The 23,938-nt window shown below is 40.7% G+C and overlaps 1 protein-coding gene across 1 annotated transcript; it reads left to right on the forward strand.

Moving 5' to 3' along the window:
* The first annotated feature begins 303 nt into the window (after positions 1 to 303).
* LOC105019636 (highly reducing polyketide synthase 40-like) lies at positions 304 to 10,343 on the forward strand. Its single transcript, XM_034289482.1, has 7 exons — positions 304 to 493; positions 1,345 to 1,495; positions 1,648 to 1,808; positions 3,230 to 3,364; positions 4,872 to 5,080; positions 5,286 to 5,615; positions 10,159 to 10,343. The coding sequence occupies exons 1-7, from the start codon at positions 397 to 399 to the stop codon at positions 10,246 to 10,248; spliced, it is 1,173 nt and encodes a 390-aa protein (XP_034145373.1). The 5' UTR covers positions 304 to 396; the 3' UTR covers positions 10,249 to 10,343.
* The last annotated feature ends 13,595 nt before the right edge of the window (positions 10,344 to 23,938 follow it).

Raw genomic sequence — 23,938 nt, forward strand, 5'->3', positions numbered from 1 at the left:
TTAAACTATATCAGAATACTGATTTATCCATGTGTATGAACTATAAACCAACATAGCAGACAATCTTACTTACATTTTTTAGATTAATAATTAACAACCCATATGACTTTATTTCACAGAAATTCACTTCCTTGTTCCTCAAATGGTACATTCACTCTCTTCAAAGTAAATTGTTTTTGATGACTGGTATAAAAGGGTGACTGAGGTGAAGGTGGTTGCCAAATGTAAATTCATCTCTCAAGAGGCAGGTGCTTCTTCAGGTCCTTCTTACTGATAGCATTCATTTAATACAATTTGACGTTACTGTTTTTTTTCCAATTACTTTAAAATGCTTGAATATCCAAAATCTCTGTTTCACAATCAAAATGTTCCTGATGCCAGTTTGATAATGAACTAATGCGAGATCTCCCGTTGCAGTTTCTGACAGATGTAAAGATGGGAGATGCTGAGGATGACATTGCTGTCATCGGTATTGGCTGCAATTTTCCAGGAGGTAACATTTTGCTTTTTTTACAGAAAATACATTTCTGAAAAACTGTAAAATGTGTTTCAATATGTTAACTTACTACAGGAAATGCAGTGTGTAACAATGGATATTGTGTTATTAATGAACCCTCAACACACAGCTCCGGAAAAAATTAAGAGACAACTGCACCTTTTTCTTTTCTTTCCAAAAAAGTCGAAAAAGGAAGGTTTTGAGTGAGTAACAAAAGGTTAAAATGAAGAGACCACTGCAAATAGAATGCTTCTGTTCCTCACTCAAAACTTTCCTTTTCAATTATTTTGGAAAGGAAAGAAAAAGGTGCAATGGTCTCTTAATGTTTTCTGGACTGACAGCCAATCATCTTGACCACAGGGGTCAAGATGATTGGCTGGGCCCTATATGTAAAGTACCTAAAATTCTGATCCAATTCAGAGGCAGTTATGTATTTTAAAGACTTGATTATATACTGTAAATCACTCAATAAGCAGAGGTTAGCCTAGATTGTTTCATTATCTGTATGATAATTATAATTCATTTAACTGGTTTATTTCCTGAATTGGTACAAAATCATGTACATCAGGCTCTAATGTAAATAAATATTGGGGTTTGAATACTTTCCAAAGGCCCTGTAAGCATTAAAACTGTTGTTATTTCTAAATGGTAAAACCAATATGTACACTTCAACTTAATAATTGTTTGATTTAAAATCATTTCGAGAGTATAGAGAAAAAATACATGTCATGAAGGGCATTATAGTTCATTATATGGATTATACTGTAAAACAACTTTGTTAAGTGGCCAACTACTTTACAATAACTTGCTAACTTTAGTAATGCAACATTTACTGTGTGTCTAAACAGGAGAAGGCCTTGAGAATTTCTGGAAGGTTCTGCTGGAGGGGAAGAACTGTGCAGTACCGATCCCAAATGAGAGGTTTGACTGTTCCCAGTGGTACGACCCTGATAACAAAGTGGGAAAATCATGCACGGCTAAGGCAGCGCTCATTGATGGGTAAGTATGTAAATAACTGTTACTTAATTCAAATAAATAGAGTACTATTTTCTCCTAGAAATAAATTAACATTGAGATAAAAACTGCCTCTTGACCTTTAACAGCCAGTCACAAGTTATTAGTCAAAATAACATTCCTTATAATTTTCACAGGTTCAATGAGTTTGATCACAAGCTCTTTGGCATCACTGAGTCTGAGGTGGAACAAATGGACCCACAGCAGAAATACCTTCTTCAGTGTACATATAGAGCTCTGGAAAATGCTGGGATTCCAATGGAAAAGGCCAGCGGAACCAGAACAGGGGTCTATTTGGGTAAGTTGAACAATATCATCTGACATACAGTTATCTGCTTTTACAACATGTACTGATGTAAAACAATATCAAATGTAATAATATTTTATAACAAAATGACATTAATTTAATCATAAAACACTAAATAGTACATCCAGGTTAAATGCAGGGAGTACTGAGTCAATGTGTTTGTGGACTGAAAATGAGTGTCAGTGTTCAGTAGTTCAGGTACCCTTTTGTTCAACTTGCTGTCTTTTGAGCCTCCTGAAAAGATTTGTCAGGGGGAGGAAGCATTATCGTACCTTAATCACTACTGTGTGTGGATATTTGTGTATCATGTTATTTCTTTAGTGACATCGACAAAGAGAAATGCAAAGCTCTTGATTAAACTATACAGCCCTGGCAGTGTACATGGTGGGGGGGCTCTCTATTTCCTCTAGGCATGTTTGTGGGGCAAATTTGTCATCATTACTAGAGAGACAAGCGTACACGTTTCCAGGCCTGCGCATCGAACAGGGCAGCTGGCACACACATAACAAATGACAGGCTTATTACAGCACCACCTATAGACCAATCAGTACCATTGGAGCAATACATTTTTTTGCTGGACCGTGTCAACAAGAGCAAATGTCTGAGACGGATTGACTAATTGACTAAACATTGTTAAATAGCATAGTGGTTAGTGACACAGTCTGCCACACAGTAGACCAGGTATAGAACATAACAAATTAGGATTAGTTGAGGATAAACTAAAACTTCAGTAAACTACAAGCTTCAGAGGCTACATATATTAAGCCAAAAGTAAAACAGTTTATGGTTATGTTGCGATGGACAAACTGCAACCGATGTGTCTAACATCATTAATCACTTAGATTCAACATAAATCACAGGTATTAGACTCTGTCTTGAAGCAAGCTGCACTCTCACCCAGGAAGAGCAGTTTAGAGTGAGGGCAACAAAATAAATGTCCCCCAACTAATCCACTCAATAGAATTTTATGAAGAAATACGTTAACTAAGACTAACTATATATTAAGTTGATTGACAAATGTTTAAACCGTATAGATAGTATGTTTCCCAGCACAATGTTCTTAGAGTTGTATACAGAATATTCACCACCTGCGAGTTCACCACCCGCTGAGTCTATGCTATTGCATAGTTCAATCTCTTCTACTCGCGGCCCGGCCGAACTAGGCTTGCCTAGTTTATCTTTATGGTTTTGCAATTCAAAAGGTTGCTATAAAATGTATCAAAAGATTTTTTTTGTAAAGATTGAAAGAAGTTGCATCCACAGACATTCTGAAGAAAGGAAGAAGCCACTACCAAAGCCAGATTTTTTAATATTCTGTAAATGATGAAGGCTACCAATGCTTCATTTTCTAAAACGAATGAATTATGACATTATTATTTTCAACTAGCTAATTATTATAATTTTTTTTTAAGGGTTAATGAACAGAGATTATGAGCAAGCGGCTGGAGGTGTCTGCCCAAATATAATCAACCACTGGACGGGCACGGGACTAGCTATGAGTATAGCAGCCAACCGCGTCTCCTACGTCTTCAACAGAGGGACATTACGTGAGTGGACAATCGAGTTGACGAACTAAGTTGCAGAAAAGTGTTAGAATGCAAGATGCATTTTATGCATTTCTATTCTAGACGTTCAGTGTGGGTGAAGATCAGTGTAAAGTGTAATGAGGATCAGAACTCAATGTAATTGGACAAATTAATTAACCCAATCATAAATAAAATTCAAGAATCCTTTGCGGGCAATGGCTGCTTGAAATCTGGAACGCATGGACATCACCAAACGCTGGGTTACCTCCATTGTGATGCTTTGCCAGGCCTTTACTGCAGCTGTCTTCAGTTGTTTGTTCGTGGGTCTTTCTGACTTAAGTTTTGTCTTCAGCAAGTGAAATTCATGCTTGATCTGGTTGAGATCAGGTGATTGACTCGGCCAATGCAGAATATTCCACTTCTTTGTTCTAAAAAAACTCCTGGGTTGGGTTTGTGGTATGTTTCAGATCATTGTCCATCTTTAAAGTGAAGCAACCTCTAACTGCTCCTCTGAATCTGGCTGCTTCTGTGTTTTGACACATCATCAATAAACACTAGTGACACAGTGCCATTGGAAGCCATGCATGCCCATACCATCACACTGCCTCCACTATGTTTTACAGATGATGTGGTATGCATCGGATGTGGTATTCCAAGCCGTCTCCATATTTTATCTGTCCAAAGAATGCTGTTCCAGAACTGGGCTGGCTTTTTTAGATGTTTTTTTTGCCAAAGTCTAATCTAGGCTTTCTATTCTTGTGGCTTATGAATGGTTTGCAGCTTGTGGGGAACCCTCTGTATTTGCTCTGATGAAGTCTTCACTTTATGGTAGACTTGGAGAATGATAAGCCTACCTCCTGGAGTGTTTTTCACTTGGCTGGGTGTTGTGAAGGGATTTTTCTTTATCATGGGAAGGATCTGACAATCACTGTTGTCTTCCATGGACGTCAATGCCTTTTTGGGTTACAGAGCTCTCTAGTGCGTTCCTTTTTTTCTCAGAATGTACCAATCTGTTGATTTGGCCACTCTTAATGTTCTGGGTATTGTTCTGATGGATTGCTTTTTATTTTGCAGCCTAAGGAAAAAACCTGTTTCACTTGCATTGAGAGCTCCTTTGACAGCTTGTTGTAGGTTCACAGCAACAACTTCTAAAAGCGAATGCCACACCTGGAATCAACTTCAGACCTTTTACCGGCTTTATTGATGAAGAAATAATGAAGGAATAGCCCACACATGTCAATGGAACAGCTCTTAAGTCAATGGTCAATTATTTTTGGTCCCTTGAAAAAAAGGGGGCTACATATAAAATATATATACATATACCCTCAAATAAAAGCTGAGAGGCTGCACTTTAAGCCCATATTCATTATTTAACTGTAATTTTAATACATTTTGGCAAACAAACAAAATAACAAAACTTGTGTCAGTGTCCAATTATTTCTGGTCGTAACTTTATATGAATTGTAATTAGATACAAATACATTAAATATGTATATATAATGTATATATTGGATGATATAATATACAGTATATTTTACATTCCTTTATTCATCAGGTGATTGCGAGATGGCTCTCTGTGGGGGTGTGAGCTGTATCATACAGCCAACTGTCTTTGTGGCTCTCAGCATGGCAAAGATGATTTCGCCTGAAGGCACCAGCAAGCCTTTCTCCAGCAGAGCAGATGGATATGGCAGAGGAGAGGGTTGTGGGGTTCTTCTGCTGAAGCCACTGAAAAAAGTAAATATTTTACATTTAAATTTTAAGAAATCAGTCATTTAGCAACAATCTTATCCACAGCCATTGAACCATAACCCACTTCCTGTTTACTTGGAAAATCAATATGAGTATTGCCTGAAAGTGGGGAGGAGGCAGTTCTTTGAAAGGCTTACAAGTTTTCTTCAAGACTATGTGCGATATTTAACAGTAATTCTTAATTACACAGGCTCTCAAAGAAAATGACAATATTTGGGGCATCATCACAAAAACTGCAGTAAACCAAGATGGCCACACAGTCAGTCCAATCACCAAGCCGTCCATGGTCCAGCAAGAGGATCTTCTTCGCAGAATCTATTCAGAGTCAGACCTGTCAGCTGTCCAGTACATAGAGGCTCATGGGACTGGAACTCCAGTGGGGGACCCCATAGAAGCTGGCAGCATCTCCAAAGTAATTGCCAAAGCCAGACCTCCAGGTTTAGAGACACTCTGCATCGGCTCTGTGAAAGGCAACATCGGTCACACAGAATCTGCAGCTGGAGTGGCAGGGCTCATCAAGGTACTCCTAATGATGAAGCATGAAACCATTGTCCCTTCACTCTTCTATTCTGAGGACAGTGCCAGTATTGATGCTAAAGCCTTAAATATTAAGGTTCCCACAAAAGCAGAAAAGTGGGTCAATTCTGTTGAAAGGGTTGCAGGGATAAATAACTTTGGTTTTGGAGGAACAAATGCTCATGTTATTGTCAAACAACACAAGCACTCACATGTTTCTGAAAGAAATGGTAGGAATTTACACAAGTATTTTGTACTCTCTGCAAGTTCTGAAAAGTCAATTATTATGACGATGGAGCACTCAATTCAAGAGATAGACAAAGACGACAAAGTAGATCTAGAAACTCTTGCATACACATCCGCTTGTAAGAGAACTCACTTAAAACACAAATACAAGAAGGCTTTCAGAACTTCCTCTCTGGTGGATCTAAAGGATCAACTCAAGTCTGCCCTGAGTAAAACTCCCAACCCCTCATATTCAGATCCAAGATTAGTATTTGTCTTTTGTGGGAATGGGGTAACTTACCATGGCATGTGCAAGCAGCTCCTGAAACATGAGCCTGTGTTCAGAGAGAAGGTCAGGGAGGTTGAGGTGCTTCTCCAAAGGTTCAATAACATGAGTATCTTAGACAGACTTGAGAGTGAGTCTGAGAGTAAGGACTTTTCTAAACCAGATGTTGTCCAGCCCCTTCTGTTTGCCATCCAGGTTGGCATTGCCAGTCTTTTCAAGCACTGGGGAATCAAACCTGATGCCATTCTGGGTCACTCTGTTGGAGAGGTGGCTGCTGCCCACTGTTCAGGTCTCTTGTCACTTGAGGATGCAGTGAAGGTGATCTACCTCCGCAGTACTCTGCAGAGTAAGGTCACAGGAGGGAAAATGCTTGTGGTCAGTAACATGGCAGTGGCAGAGGTCTTAAGCCTCCTTCCTTCTTATTCAAATAAGGTTTGCCTTGCAGCCTTCAACAGTCCGCATTCCTGTACCCTCTCAGGTGATGCAGATGCTATAGATAATCTCCATCAAAAGTTGACTAGCTCAGTTATGAGTAAGAATCTGTTCCTCCGTGTCCTTGATGTCCCTGCTGCATACCACAGCCATATGATGGATCCCATCCTCTCTCAAATTGAAGACAGTATTGGCTCTTTACAGGTCAATGATGTTGAATCAGAATTATTCTCAACAGTGACAGGTAAAGAGGCAGAGCAGACTGACTTCTGCACAGGCAAATATTGGGCCAAGAACATTCGAGAGCCAGTTTTATTTGATCAGGCAGTGAGATCAGCAACCAAGGGAAAGACGAATGCGGTGTTTGTGGAGATAAGCCCTAGAAGGGCCCTACAAAGGAACATCCAGGAGACTCTGGGAAATGAGACACAAGTGCTGACCTCAGTTCAGCAAGATAAAGACCATGAGACAATGTTGAACACTGTGTCCAAGCTGTTTGAGTTGGGGGTTCAGATAAACTGGGAAACGTTCTACAGTGGACGAGAGACATTGCCAACGTCATTTCCTATTTATCAGTTTGATTCAACCAAGAAAGATGTTATCATTCCTGCATCACGGATGAACATAGTACAAACTCATCCTGTGCTAACTCAGACAGGAAATGAGGGCAATAGCTTCAGCTGTGATCTGTTTTCTGACTCAGTATCATACTTGCATGAGCATAAACACAATGGTGTTGCCATTGTCCCTGGTGCCTTCTATACTGAGTTGGGTTTGTCAGCTTTCATGCTAAATGTTAAACCAAAGGTGCCACTCAACAGAGTGCAAATCAGCATCAGCTTTCTAAGTCCATTTGTCTTCACCAAAAATGCACCAGAGATGAAGGTGCAACTTGAAACAGAAGAGAATGAAACACATGTTAAGATACACTCTAACTCCTCAACCTATGCATCAGGGACAATAGTGTATAATCCAGGACTGCTAGTTGAAGAGCAAAACATTTCGCTAAGTACTATCTCCGAACGATGCCAGTCAATGGTGAGTTCTGTGGAGTTTTACAACAAGGGTTATGGTGGGTTTCAGTATGGCCCTGTTTTCCAAAACAAGGGCGATGTGCACTATGGTGAAGAGTTCAGGGAGGCTTTTTCAGCTGTCACTGTCCCTGAGGAGTTGCTGTCTCAGTTACATGATTACTGCATTCATCCTGTAGTTCTGGACTTCCTGATGCAACTTACTCCTGTTACAGTGTCACAAGGGTTTTCTAACAGGCCTGGGTTTCCAGCCAAAATAGGCAGCCTGACTGTATTTGAACCTCTGCAACAGGAAATGATTATTTACGTGAGAGCTGTGGATGTAGGAGTCGATCACTATGAAGTATGTGGTTGCTTTACAGACAAAAAGGGAAGAGTTCTGGTTGAGCTTAAGAATGTGATGATCAAGTTCCTTGGGAGCCGTTTTCAGATTGTTGAGGAATTCTTCTTCCACAATGACTTCAAGGTGGTTTCTGAGGTCAATAAGTCCTCTAAGGCACCAACAGCCTTGGTCTTTTCTGACCATGTAAGTGTTTCCAAAGCCATGGAGCCACACTTGAGCTCAAGGTCTAGATACTTTTCCTTTGCACGTGCAACGGAACTCTTGAGCCATGGGAATCACACACCTCTGGCAAACCTTAAAATCTCCGATTTTAACAAACACATTCAAGAAATATTATTTGTGTTTGGTGAGAAAGACCTCACAACACTCAAAACTGAGACAGTCCTGGAGATAATGGTAAACTGCTGCGAGATGATCCGTCAAATTGTCCTGGAACTAAGGGCAAGTAAATTTCCAAACTCTGTCCGAGTAATAACCTACAGGTCAGCAGAAGGCACAGTTGACCGCATCAGCCCAGGATTTGTCCTCTCAGGCATGATAAAAGCATGTGCTGCAGAAATTCCAGAACTTTCCTTCCAGCTGATTGACATCAGTTCTGTCTCTACGGAGGACATCAGAGCTTTGTCTCAGGTTATTAGGTCATATCCTTGCAATAAATACCAAGAGTTGGTTGTGAAAGGTGGTCTGATTTTTTACTCTGAAATTGTTCATACTCCGATAGAAACCATTGCGGGCTCTGAGGGAAATATTCTCTCTTCATTGTCTGAGCCATGTATCTTTCAAACTACTGACCCCTACAGAATGACTTCGCTTTCTGCCATTAGCTGGGATGTTGAGAAAACAGACATCCCTGGGAAATCAGTGGAGATTCAACTCAGTAAGATTTGTGTTCATTCCTCAGACTTCTACTCTGTTAGCGTCTCCGATCTCAACTTTGGTCGTACAATGTACTGGAACAAACACACATCTCAGAACCACCAGCTTTTGGCCATTGACTTTAGTGGCACTGTCACAGCTGTAGGGAAAGAGGTGAGCAAACTGAAAGTGGGAGACCGTGTAGTCTCATGTTATCCTGTTCCTGCATCATCTACGGTCATGATTCCTGAAGGAGCCTGCTACAAATCAAAAAGGCTCCCATTCCTCAATAAGGCTCCATGTGTTTCCTACTTTGTGCTGGCATGGGAAATTTTACACAGAGCATTACCGAGAATCAAACAACAGAGAACTTTGGGCATTGTCTCCTCTTTTCCAAATTCTGGTCTAGTAAGTGTCTTAACCCAAACAGCAAATCAATCAGGATGGAATGTCATTGTAGAGTCACAGTCCAAAGAGCTGTTTGTAAATGCTGATAAAATGGATGCACTTCTTCTCCTGCCATCATTTGATAAATCTCTGTTGGCAAAAGCAGGAAAACTTTCTAATGTCAAAAACATTGTGATTGTTTGTAAATCCCAAACCCAGTGTATGCTGGTACAAAGTGTTTTCCAAACCCAATTTGTGAAGAATACTGTTCAAATACAAACCCTTTACATGTCCAGCATAATACAAAAGGGTTCACTCATTGTCCAGAAGCCACACATTTATCACTGGCTCAAGTCCATGCATTTGGATAGGAAATCATTTATGCTGGAAAGCTTTACCTTTCAGAAAGCTCCATCAGGAAGCATTGACGTTCTGCCTGTTGAGGAATCTGAATCATACTTCAGCTCAAAGACTGTGCCTATAGTGGCACTGGGCAAAGACAATACGCATGGCACACTGTCCAGCATTCCTTTGCTGCCTAAACCAAACAGGCTTTTCCAAAAGGACTCTGTGTACATTGTCACAGGAGGTCTTACTGGGCTGGGGTTTGAGACTGTGAAGTTCATTTCGCATAAAGGGGGAGGGAAGATCATCATACTATCCAGAAGTAACCCCGCACCAGACATACAACAGGAGATCAGCAATCTGGAGACAAAATACAATGTCCATATCACATGTATGGCATGTGATGTCTCTGTGGCTAAACAGGTACTCGGAGTAATTAGTAATATTGGCCAGAAATTTCCCTCTTGTCCAATCAAAGGGATTTTTCACAGTGCTGTTGTCCTGCATGATGGCCTAATGGAAACCCTTGACAGATCTCATTATGAGAAAGTGCTGAAGCCCAAAGTGAACGGGGCTCTGAATCTGCACAATGCAACGAAGCACTGTAAGTTAGATTACTTTGTGTGCTACTCTTCTGTTTCAGCTTTCATTGGCAATGTCTCACAGACAAACTATGCAGCAGCCAATTCATTCCTGGACACGTTCTGTCATTATAGACGGAACAGTGGACTAGCTGGGCAGTCCATCAACTGGGGGGCTTTGAATCTTGGTCTCCTGCTCAACAAGGATCATTTTCAAAGGTTCCTTGAAGCAAAGGGACTGATGGTTATGGATGTCACAGAAATTTGGGAATGTCTGGAACAATGCCTGAAGATGAACAAACCCCAACAGGCTGTTTGCAAGTTTCACTTCAAAAACATGAGAAACAATGTGATGGGTCAAAATTCAGCAATGACCATGCGAATGAATTCCTTAGTTGTGGAGGCGATGCAAAAAGCCAAACTGAAAGAGTCCCGGTCGGGACAGAATGCCTCTTCTACTTCTCCAAGTGAATATGCAAGATCTCTACTCAGTGAAACCATCGGTGTTGACAAGAATGAGTTGAATAACGATTCCTCTCTCTCTGCATTAGGACTTGACTCAATGCTAGCCATGACGCTGCAGAACCTCATCTTTCAGGAGAGGGGTTTGAATGTGCCACTTGTTAAACTGATGGACCCAAACAGCACAGTTTCTTCATTGATAACAATCCTGATTGAGGGCACTGAGGGAGAACCTCAAAGCAATGATAAAAAAGATGAAATGGAAGATGACATTTTTACAAAACTTTAGAGAAACATGACTTGTTAGATATCTAAAGATCAAATCTGTACAGATATTTCAATAGAGAACATTTACAAACCTTACACATATATGTAGGTTCTTTATTTGATCACCCTGTTGTGTCAGAACTAACCTAAGACAAATGCAAACAGTGTTTTCAAGGTTTGAATACGATGAATTATGTTTTTCAATTACAATAAAACATTTAAGACTTGATTTGCCCTAACAAAAATGTATTTATATTATTTATATTCTTCCAAACTCATAGTCTTTAATTTTAAAGAGAGGTTTTTCACCCAAGTAAAATAATCCTGGAGCAACTGTGAGATTTTATGAGACTAAAACTGCATTTACCTTTCTGATTACATGGCATTGAAACATTTAAGTGTGTTTTATTATCACCATATATATATATATTCATGTTTTCTAAAGACTTTTAGGAATATTTTGTTGTTATTATAAAAATGTACATTTTGTTATGAACATGGTCTAAATTTCTGTTCTTTTTTTTTGGATGTTAAGTGTATAGAAATTGCATAATCATCCATAAAGAAACATGTTTAATCTGTGTTGAATTTGTGGAAAATTTATTACCCTTCTTTATTCATTATTCTGTTAGAAGGTGTTTGTACTCTCTATGCTTCAAACATGTATACTAAAAGGCTTGCTTTTCTTTATCTCCAACTTATAATACCAGTCACTGACGTAAAGTAGTTATGACGGGCCCCAGTGCACGCTGTTATGACGGGCCCCAGTGCATGCTGTTATGACGGGCCCCAGTGCACGCTGTTATGACGGGCCCCAGTGCATGCTGTTATGACGGGCCCCAGTGCACGCTGTTATGACGGGCCCCAGTGCACGCTGTTATGACGGGCCCCAGTGCACGTTGTTATGACGGGCCCCAGTGCACTGTTATGACGGGCCCCAGTGCACGCTGTTATGACGGGCCCCAGTGCACGCTGTTGTGACGGGCCCCAGTGCACGCTGTTGTGACGGGCCCCAGTGCACGCTGTTGTGACGGGCCCCAATGCACGCTGTTATGACGGGCCCCAGTGCACTGTTATGACGGGCCCCAGTGCACTGTTATGACGGGCCCCAGTGCACGCTGTTATGACGGGCCCCAGTGCACGCTGTTATGACGGGCCCCAATGCACGCTGTTGTGACGGGCCCCAGTGCACGCTGTTATGACGGGCCTCATTTCACACTGTTATGACGGGACCCAGTGAAGGAGTTACTTAGGCTATTTTATTAGGAAAGTAGAGAGGTCAAAGAGCAACATGAATACATGGAGACTATTAAGGATGTACCACCATTATGCAGTATGACAGAATGCTGCATCATAAATAGACATTGAAACAAAAACTAACTCACAGCAACAATGTTCCTTCGATGCTTGGTTGAAAGTGCCACACAAATCCTTTCTCTGACTGCAAGCTGTGGGGTTGATCTACCCTCTCTCACAATTTCCAGCTTTTCTTTAAAGGTCCTTCATGAAAAAGGCTTCACCAGTAAATACGCCACCAAATCCATTTCTTCTCCTCCTTCAGCCATTGTGCGTTAAAACAACAGGGCAAAGTACAAATCTGAAGCACCAAAGAAGAAATCTAAAAGTCACAAAAGAAAGTTTAAATAAACCTTAAATGTATATGTTACGTGCTAGCTAGTTTTACTTCAACAGCAAAGTGGATTCCCTAAAAATTCTGAAGGCCTAAGGGGATATTTTTTTTTTGCAGTCTAAGGATGGCCTGTTTCACTTGCATTGAGAGCTCCCTTTGACTGCATGTTGTGGGTTCACAGCAACAGCTTCCAAATGCGAATGCCACACCTGGAATCAACTCCAGAACTTTGACCTGCTTAATGAAGAAATAATGAAGGAATAGCCCAGACCTGTCCATGAAACAGCTTTTGAGTCAAATGTCCAATTACTTTCGGTCCCTTGAAAAAGAGGGGGTACATATTAAAGAGCTGTAAGCCCTAAACCCTTCCTCCAATTCTGATGTAAATACCCTCAAATGTATGCTAAGAGACTGGCCTTTAAGCCCATATTCATTATTTAACTGTAACTTGAATATACACTTACCTAAAGGATTATTAGGAACACCATACTAATACTGTGTTTGACTCCCTTTCGCCTTCAGAACTGCCTTAATTCTACGTGGCATTGATTCAACAAGGTGCTGAAAGCATTCTTTAGAAATGTTGGCCCATTTTGATAGGATAGCATCTTGCAGTTGATGGAGATTTGTGGGATGCACATCCAGGGCATGAAGCTCCCGTTCCACCACATCCCAAAGATGCTCTATTGGGTTGAGATCTGGTGACTGTGGGGGCCATTTCAGTACAGTGAACTCATTGTCATGTTCAAGAAACCAATTTGAAATGATTCGAGCTTTGTGACATGGTGCATTATCCTGCTGGAAGTAACCATCAGAGGATGGGTACATGGCGGTCATAAAGGGATGGACATGGTCATAAACAATGCTCAGGTAGGCCGTGGCATTTAAATGATGCCCAATTGGCACCAAGGGGCCTAAAATGTGCCAAGAAAACATCCCCCACACCATTACCACACCACCACCAGCCTGCACAGTGGCATGATGGATCCATGTTCTCATTCTGTTTACGCCAAATTCTGACTCTGCCACCTGAATGTCTGAAACAGAAATCGAGACTAATCAGACCAGGCAACATTCTTCCAGTCTTTAACTGTCCAATTTTGGTGAGCTCGTGCAAATTGTAGCCTCTTTTTCCTATTTGTAGTGGAGATGAGTGGTAACCCGTGGGGTCTTCTGCTGTTGTAGCCCATCCGCCTCAAGGTTGTGCGTGTTGTGGCTTCACAAATGCTTTGCTGCATACCTCGGTTGTAACGAGTGGTTATTTCAGTCAAATTTGCTCTTCTATCAGCTTGAATCAGTCGGCTCATTCTCCTCTGACCTCTAGCATCAACAAGGCATTTTCGCCCACAGGACTGCTGCATACTGGATGTTTTTCTCCTTCTTAAGGAAAAACTCCCTAAGAAGGCCGAATTTTAGGAAGAAACCTTGAAAGGACCCAGGCTCAGAGGGGTGACCAGTCCTCTTCCGGCTGTGCCAGGTGAGATATTAAGTCCAATTGGAATAATTAATACATTTCTCTGGGCTAAATCCAGAGTCTATTTAAAATTAGACTAGGTCAGAAGTATGACCAGATGGACAACGAAAGGGACAGCAATGGGCCCCCCAAACCAGGTACTCCGCAGGTGTGGACCAGGACCTCATGTCCTCCTAAAGTTTAAAATGGGAGAACTATATTATTGCTTTATATTTTGCTATATTTTTGCTTTATATAATATTCCTTATTCTTACTAAGTAGATGTCGGGTGCCATGTTACCAGAATTTCATCTTGCAGAATGATGCTGTGTTATTTGGTTCATTTGATAAATATTTTTGAAACATGTGAGGCTACCCAAGATGCTTTAGGTGAAAAATCTCTATACTGTTGAATGGCCAGCATTGAATGGGTGTTTGAATGAGTGAGTGAGCGAGAAGAAAGTGATTTTGTGTGTGCTCAACAGAGAATGTGTACAGTATGCATGTTCAATAAAGGGAGTGATTGGGTTGTGTTTCTTTTTATTACAATTGCACCACTGTACTTGTGTTTTCTTTGATCTGTGCTCTGATGAAATACAGTAGTAGCAGGCGTATGCCACAAATCATTTGACAATAAAACATTGACTTTGTTCAACATACAGCTCCAGAATACATTAAGAGAAACACGGTACCTTTTTCTTTCCTTTCCAAAAAAGTTGAAAAAGAAAGTTTTGAGTTAGGAACAGAAGCATTCAATTTGCAGTGGTAAAAACCTTCCTTTTCGACTTTTTTGTTTATGATATAAGGCAAAAGCCAGACATTTAAAAGTTCTGTCACAGCTTCCTATTCTTTGGCACCATCTGGTGTTCATTTGAAAGTAGTTCAGCATAACCAGTGTTTGAGAAACTAAAACGACAAAATGACTGACCAGAACTGTTGTATTTCGCGAATGCTTTATGTTGTGCGCATTCCCTGTAACCTCAAATGAGCAGAGAGACAGGTATTGCCCTTCATATGCTGGCGATTTTCACCCAGACACAGACAGTTTTTATTTTCTCTATTTGAAGTTATTCATAGTTATTAGGGAAGGTATTATCTGTTGAAACCACTGATAACCATCACCCTGAAAGAACTAGGATTTTCAAATCACTACCATGACATTTTGGCTTCTCAAATGGTCATCCTTTATAGAAGGAAGTGCTTTATATTTTGGGACCCTCAGCAACATTTTTGAGATACTTACATGAGTAATAATGTGAAATAATCTGAAAGAATAAAAAAATGCAAGTGCACATATTTTGGTTTTATATTGAAAGGGGTAAGTAAAATATAAAAGGTTGCCAGTTTTACCCCCAGGGGTTCAGAATAACTACAAGTTGAATTGTTTTGAATTTATAAAATGAACATGAAAATTTTTACTCTCGTCCACATCCACTGTTTTCTCAAAAACTCTGAAAATCTGTCAAAATGCCCATATGGGGTCACTGAACTTATTCTGTCATATTGTACTTCCAAAAGCCAAGATGGCAGTTTCTTTTTTTTTTTTTTTACTCAGGATTGTTTTAATTTTTATGGGGTGTCTTGAATAGGTGGTGCCTTTATTTCCTTTGGAATTCCCTACATGTGCCATATCTGGAAGAGGTGGAGATTTGAACATGAATGTGTCCAGTTTTCCAGTCTTCCTTTGGATGGTTATATACTTATAATACAAACGATGTATTATGGTTCAATACATCATATATAGCGATGTACACCCTTGTAATGCCTATAGTCTTTACACATTAGCCTATCTAATATGCATGGTCAATGTCGTTGCCTGGTGACAAGTTTTCCTCCTGCATGCTTTGGTCCCCATAGCAACCCAAACAATACACGGAACGCTTAACGAAGGTGGCTACATACAATATGCATTGAAACCATAGACTGTATATATAATGGACGACGCCCTTTCGCTCTTTTCCATTGGTGAAAAATGAAGCCACCAGTGTCCTGATACGGCGCTGACATCTTGGACTTGCGTCTGCGCAGATAGCGATCTTGGGACCAGTTCTGCGCAGTAGTTATCCGCAGTAGCGAGAAGGAAGTAAAGCCGTAAAGCCGCGAAATCAACGGCCCCACCCCTGTGCCCCGCCCTCACTCTCCCTCGCAGCATACCATAATCAATCGCAAGTCCAAGACGATATGTTATAGCCTAACTTACATAATGTTTAACCTTAATTTAGAATAGGCCTAATACAAAAATAATTGGTAACTTCTAGCTAACGATCACCTGCTAGCTATTAACATGGCTATTAACGAGGCTTGTTGTCTTTTAGCTAACGTTAGCTAGCCCATTACATTTATTTACTAATTAAATAGCTTATAAATTTAACTTACCGAAAAAAATTCAAAGATCGATTGGAAATGCCAGATCGGTTAGCACAATGTACTGCAGAACAACCCATTATGTCCGTGTGAAATTATATCAATTATAGAAATTTAGAGATTAAATGTAAAGTTCCAATCTCCTCAGTCCTCCGAAGATTCAGTGGCTCCTCGGCTCAGATAGCTGTCAATCACAGCTGTGAATCACGACGTCACACCACCGTTTTTAGAGCATTAAATAACTAACTAAAAACAAACTTATTTTAAAAACAAACTCTTGAATTTACATTAGCGTGATACAAACTACTGTAAATGACAGAAACCAGCTTCGGAAAAAATATATTTGAAGGGTAATTTAATTGTTTAGTTGGTCTCGCGTCCCATTGAATAACATGGGGAGGGCGGGGTTTATGACCTATACTGGGACCACTCACCAGGGGGCGATCGAGACGTTTTGGCTTCACTTTTCAGGGCTTGTGCGGCACGCTTGATTGAAACCAGATGATTAAAGCGATTACGTTTTCATTAATATTTATGCAAATAAGCACAGAGTTCTGCATCTGCGGATCCATGGATTGAGACCTGGAAGGTTAAACAGTCTTGCGTTGTTTCTTTTGAGTGTTCTCCGAGCAGTGTGTTTTTCTTGTGTTGCTCTTGTTTTTGTCACAATCTTGCATTTTCTACTCTTTGGTAGGCTCCTCCTACCAGGTGGTCTCTTTCTAACACCTGGAGTCATAACCATCAACCCAGATCCATCCTGCTGTTTTGTTTGACGAGCCATGATGTTGCTGACAACCTTGCCTACGATATTCCTCGCTGCATTTTTCCAATGTGGTTTTGCAATTGAGAAACCAGGCTTCAACAAAGGTATAGTCACCTGGAAAAGCCAGCAAAAAAGGCCCCCTAAGCCCACACCGTACATTGCATCAATACCATAACCTAGCAATACCAGTTTTACTGTGTAGTATTCAATATACCTTTGAGGATCACCAAAAGTTTCTGAGGCTGCATCTTATAGTCTAAAAGAATGTTTTGAAATAAGAACGTATTTTTGTCTTTCATGGCATAACAATGTACTTTTTCTTACATCCGTGAATGATATTGATACAATAACTTTCAAGAAAGGTGACGACAACTTTTTCATCAAGTGAAACGACGAGATCCATCCATCCATCCATCTTCTACCGCTTATCCGGGGCCGGGTCGCGGGGGCAGCAGTCTAAGCAGGGATGCCCAGACTTCCCTCTCCCCAGACACTTCCTCTAGCTCTTCCGGGGGGACACCGAGGCGTTCCCAGGCCAGCCGGGAGACATAGTCCCTCCAGCGTGTCCTAGGTCTTCCCCGGGGTCTCCTCCCGGTGGGATGGGACCGGAACACCTTCCCAGGAAGGCGTTCCGGAGGCATCCGAAAAAGATGCCCAAGCCACCTCAGCTGACCCCTCTCGATGTGGAGGAGCAACGGCTCTACTCTGAGCTCCTCCTGGGTGACCGAGCTTCTCACCCTATCTCTAAGGGATCGCCCAGCCACCCTGCGGAGAAAACTCATTTCGGCCGCCTGTATCCGGGATCTTGTCCTTTCGGTCATGACCCAAAGCTCATGACCATAGGTGAGAGTAGGAACGTAGATTGACTGGTAAATCGAGAGCTTCGCCTTGCGGCTCAGCTCTTTCTTCACCACGACAGACCGATACATCGACTGCATTACTGCAGAAGCTGCACCGATCCGTCTGTCAATCTCCCGTTCCATCCTTCCCTCACTCGTGAACAAGACCCCTAGATACTTAAACTCCTCCACTTGAGGCAGGCACTCTCCACCAACCTGAAGTGGGCAAGCCACCCTTTTCCGACTGAGGACCATGGCCTCGGATTTGGAGGTACTGATTTTCATCCCCACCGCTTCACACTCGGCTGCAAACCGTCCCAGTGCATGCTGAAGGTCCTGGTTAGAAGGGGCCAACACGACAACATCATCTGCAAAGAGCAGAGACGAAATCGTGTGGTCCCCAAACCTGACACCCTCCGGCCCCTGGCTGCGCCTAGAAATTCTGTCCATAAAAATTACAAACAGAACCTCTACGGGGTGTTGGAGGGTTCATGGGAGTTTGCCCAACCAATCCACATGTGTTTTGTGGATTTGGAGAAGGCATTCGACTGTGTCCCTCGCGGCATCTTGTGGAGGGTGCTTGGGGAATATGGGGTCCTGGGTCCTTTGCTAAGGGCTGTCAGGTCCCTATACAACCGAAGCAGGAGCTTGGTCCGCATTGCCGGCAGTAAGTCAGACTTGTTCCCAGTGCATGTTGGACTCCGGCAGGGCTGCCCTTTGTCACCGGAAACGACGAGAGAATCATGGAAATAAAATAAATAAATGTTGTTGTTCATAACAGATACAAACTTGAGGCTTCCACATTAGAGGCACTGTCTTTAACCATAACGCCATGGCATTACGCATTCCACCAGTCGCTAAACACTATTGAGCATTGTGTTAAACTAACTAACGTTTCTTATTAAGTTTACCTCCATCCCAAATAGCGTCCACTGGCCGTTTGAACAGCTTATTAGCCAGTAATTGGCTTACTGGTATCTACTAATTTCTTAGGAATAATCATAAGAATTGAGCAATTTCTAGCGAGACTGAAGATGAACTTTTCCATGCCAGAAACAGTCGCAATATAACCGTATACAGTTTTAGTTAAGGCTCACTTTAACGTAAATACTGAATGTTGTAGCCAGCAAATGTGTTTGTCTATCCAGACACAAAACGCATGCAGGACGCGTACTGCGAAAATCCACCAGAAATAGTTGCACTATAATCGTAAAGTTTTATTTCAGGCTTACTATAATGTAGTCACTGGAGGTTTTATTTTTATTTTGTTTAATCTATAGATTTTTAGTCTTTCATATATTTTCTACTGTGTTCTGGTTCCTGTTGTTTTTATTCTGTTTCATTGTTTCATACAAATGTTAACTCTTTTTTTGTACAGTTTCTATGGTGTTCTACGTCTTGTTGTTTTAGTATTTCATTGTTTAATAAATATCTGCTTCCCTCTATGCTCATTGTCCTTTGCCTCATACATCTCCCCATATAGTGTGATCCGGAAGAATATGTTGAACAATGACATCTACGTTGTCAATAATACAACGCTTCACAAAAACATCTTGCCCTCAAAGTATATCTGACACAGTCTCGTTCTGTTAGTGTATACCACCAGGCCATTTTCCTAGACTCACCATATATTGGAGGACCCTGTCCATTGTTGCTATGCAACTATTTTTATATTTATTCCTCACTAAGTTTATGTTCCCTTTCACTCATTTCCCTAGCTGTCCCCAGATAAGTGGTAAACATGTCGAAATACTCTGTCACACTTCCCTACACATCTAACGGCCCTATTTTTTCAATTTCCTGTTATCTACCAGTGTCCGGCTTGGGGTCTTGGGGTTTTGCTAACTCAGCTCAAATATAATTTTGGACACATTTTTTACAAGCAGCTCCAGTCATCCGTTCTCTTATGAAACCTTTGTAGTGAAAACAAAATGTTATTACAGATTTGACTTGCGCCTACGGCCCTCAACATATGACCACAAACTTTGAGACACAAGTGCCCAGACATTTGACATGTTTAATATTACATATATCTGAAGTGTGCCAGACTTTGCTGTCCCACGACAGAGAATGGGAGAGGTGGCCCCCACCCTCCCCGGTACATATGTAAAAAAATATGAATATGACATCATAACTTAGCTGGCGTATTTGTTTATTACTGACATTTTAGTTTGCTCTCAACCACTCTGACAAGAAACATGGCTATTTATTCTAAAATCTGACAAACCTAAAACACTCCTCCAAATAGTAATTAGCATTACTTTACCTTGGCATACACAATGAACACAAAGGACAGGAACTGTCCCACTTAATCAATGCAAAATTATCGAATGGATGGGGGTGTTGCTGCCAGTTGTTGTCGGATATGCAATCTTAGTTTGTTTCATCTTGTGAATGCATTAGAACCCAGTCCTACCAAACACTCAATCCTATATTTTCAATGTCTTTCTGCTTCCTTTATCTAAACAGATTAGAACAGTTTTAAACATTAACAGTATAGTTAAAACATTAAAATTTCTGGTGCTTCTGTTCTGCTAGTGTAGCAAAATAACAATTCCACTCTTTTCTATAGTTGGTTTAACAACCAACAGATAACAAAACTACAAAAAGAATAGAAGAACACAATTTTCAATATCCCATTACTGTTCCAATTACTCATCATCAGTTAAGATAGTTTGTGTATGTTAAAGTATCATTCTCAAAGAGTAGTTCATGAACAATTCTCAGTTCATCATCTAAGCAGATCTCAGTTGATATATAATTACATCTGATCATGTTGTCTCTGAACTACAATCAAATTCTCATTTGCTTCACATGAATGATCAAATACCTTATTGCAAATCAAGACATTTCACACCATCTTAAAGCTCAAATGACATAACTGTTATTTAACCTTTAATTGCTCCACCACATATTACATAGCGTCAGTTTCTTCTAAGCACTGACACATAAGACATTGTTATCCTGTCCTAAATAATTTCCCTTTATGCCAGAGCTCACCCTGGAGCGGGGGGGAATGGTTTACTGACCTAAGGATAACGGACCCTAGTCTTGAAGAATGGACCCCTCATCAATTAGGGACACATTGTTGAAAAAGAAAAACAGCTAGGCAATAGCAAGCAAACCTTTTGTCTCATAATTCACACCTTAAAGAGACATCTGTTAAAAGTTAACATTCCAATGATTGTCTACTAGGACAGAAATTCAATACACAGGTGTACATGTCCATTGAATATGTAAATAAACATGGAATGGACATTTCCGGTTCCTTCAAGTAAAAACCAGAATAATGAACTTCCAAGTATTCAATGTAGCCAAATTAGAATACCCAATTTTGATTATGTCCCCAGTAAGTCTGTTTCTCTTCTAAAGAGTTCAAACAAGTAAAAAACCCATTTCAAGCAGCCCCCCCCCCTCACCCCCACACACTGATGATTGTGTGAGTGAGTAGTGCCCTCCAGGGGGTCTGTACCTCTCTTTACAATTTAGACTATGTAAAACTTCTCAACTTGTTTTTGTAGAACAGAACTTGAAGTAGAATTCCTTCCTCAGTATCAATTAAAACATAGCAAAACTTAGTAAACATGTAAGGAATAACAGAAAGGTGCTTCCTGCATGTTTTTACCCACTTATTCCATAATGTAAAATGAGTGTTCAGTTCAGTTAAAAAGAATATTTGAGCTGAGTTAGCAAAACCACAAAAGAGAAGGACAGTCTGTCATTGGTGGCTGACTTTCAGTAAGCAGTTCAACCAAAGGATATGTTAGACATTTCTTCACTTCTACCACTCAATACAATAAAACAGATTTCTAACCATCACCGGCCTTCATTTTCGCTGTGCTGAATTACAGGTCACACTTTGTGTTAGCTAGAGTTTAGCTGACGTTTGCTAGCATGCTACAATAACATCAACCAGTGTTGGCAGCTGTTCGAGTCAATGAGAGATGCTTGCAATGCAATTTATACAGTGTTAGCTAACGTCAGGTTAATTGAGTAAATTTGTTTTATGTTGGTAGGGTTGTGATGGTAATTCCATCGATCGACACTCTTAAAGGAGTAAGAAACAATGATTGTGCCATTCTCTTAGCACAATCATTTTATTACTATTTGCAAATAAGAGAGACGCGTCAAACGATTACAAACATAATCATCCGAGGAGTCTCTGACTCAAAACATGCACAATCCGTATTTATTACATAGAAAAAGGGGTGTGGTAAGATGCTGCTCATCTGTCCCATGTCAATCAAACACATGCCCTTTGTTCTATCACCTGTCCTGGGCTTGACACAAGGGACATGTTGTCCTCCCCCATCTGGGTAACTTTCTCAACCCTTAAGGGGAACTTAAAGACAACCTACAGATGGGTAGATGATTAACCCTATACTCTACTGTGACCAATCAAGAATGCCCCCTAAGACATATACCAGATCCCCTCTCCCACACTCATCTGTTTATCTAAACAAGGTGACTCAGTCCTTTAATCATTAAGAATGCTTTAGGTTTCAGAATTTCCACAACAGGGTTCACACACAATAGCTGCATTTGCAGAGCTACAGTATCTGCCTCTGGCTGATGTCATCTGGAATCACAATGCCAATTTTCACTGTTAACCTGATGATACACAGTTATATATTTCGATGAAGCATGGAGAAGCCCCAAAATTAGGTACTTTGGAAGCATGCGTTTCAAATAAAAGGAAGTGGATGACAGAAAACTTTTTTTTTTGCTTTTAAACAGAAATGCTGGTTTTAGGACCCAAGAAACAAAAACTTTTTTTGGCAGATCTCACTGTGAACCTTGACGGCTGCATGGTCGTACCCCAAAAAACGGTTTATTTCCATCTTCGGAACATTGCAAAAATCCGAAACTTTTGATCAAAAACTGATGCAAAAAAACTAATCTATGTTTTTGTTACTTACAGATTAAATTACTGCAATGATCTTCTTTCCGGTTACCCTGATGAATCAATAAATAAACTTAAATTAGTGCTGAACGCGGCTGCAAGAATCCTAACTAGAATTTTTTTAAATACATTACTCCAGTACTAGCCTCTTTACACTGGCTGCCTGTTAGGGTTAGGGCTGATTTTAAGATTTTATTGTTAACCTATAAATCAATACATGGACTTGCTCCTACTTACCTCGCTGAAATGATCCAGCCATACATACCTACAGGTAACCTACGATCGCAAGATGCAGGCCTTCTAATTGTACCTAGAATTTCTAAACAAACAGCCGGAGGCAGGGCTTTCCCTCATAGAGATCCACTATTGTGGAATGGTCTGCCAACTACAGGTGCTGGTCATAAAATTTGAATATCATCAAAAATGTGATTTATTTCAGTAATTCCACTCAAAAAGTGAAACTTGTATATTATATTCATTCATTGCACACAGACTGATATATTTCAAATGTTTATTTCTTTTAATTGTGATGATTATACCTGACAACTTATGAAAATCCCAAATTCAGTAAATATCTCCGAAAATTAGAATATTACTTAAGACCAATACAAAAAAATGATTTTTAGAAATGTTGGCCAACTGAAAAGTATGAACATGAAAAGTATGAGCATGTACAGCACTCAATACTTAGTTGGGGCTTCTTTTGCCTGAATTTCTGCAGCAATGGGGCGTGGCATGGAGTCGATCAGTCTGTGGCACTGCTCAGGTGTTATGAGAGCCCAGGTTGGAAACTGTGGAAACTTTACACTGGACTTAAAGCAACGTGGATTCTGTGCCTCTCCTCTCTTCCTCCAAAGGAAATGCCAAATTTACTTTCATCAGAGAACATAACTTTGGACCACTCAGCAGCAGTCCTGTCCTTTTTGTCTTTAGCTCAGGCGAGACGCTTCTGACGCTGTGTCTTGTTCAAGAGTGGCTTGACACAAGAAATGCGACAGCTGTGCGTGGTGGTTCTTGAAGCACTGACTCCAGCTGCAGTCCACTCTTTGTGAATCTCCCCCACATTTTTGAATGGGTTTTGTTTCACAATCCTCTCCAGGGTGCGGTTATCCCTATTGCTTGTACATTTCTTTTGACCACATCTTTTCCTTCCCTTTGCCT

The sequence above is a fragment of the Esox lucius genome, chromosome 21, assembly GCF_011004845.1.
Source record: "Esox lucius isolate fEsoLuc1 chromosome 21, fEsoLuc1.pri, whole genome shotgun sequence".
Lineage (NCBI taxonomy): Eukaryota > Metazoa > Chordata > Actinopteri > Esociformes > Esocidae > Esox > Esox lucius.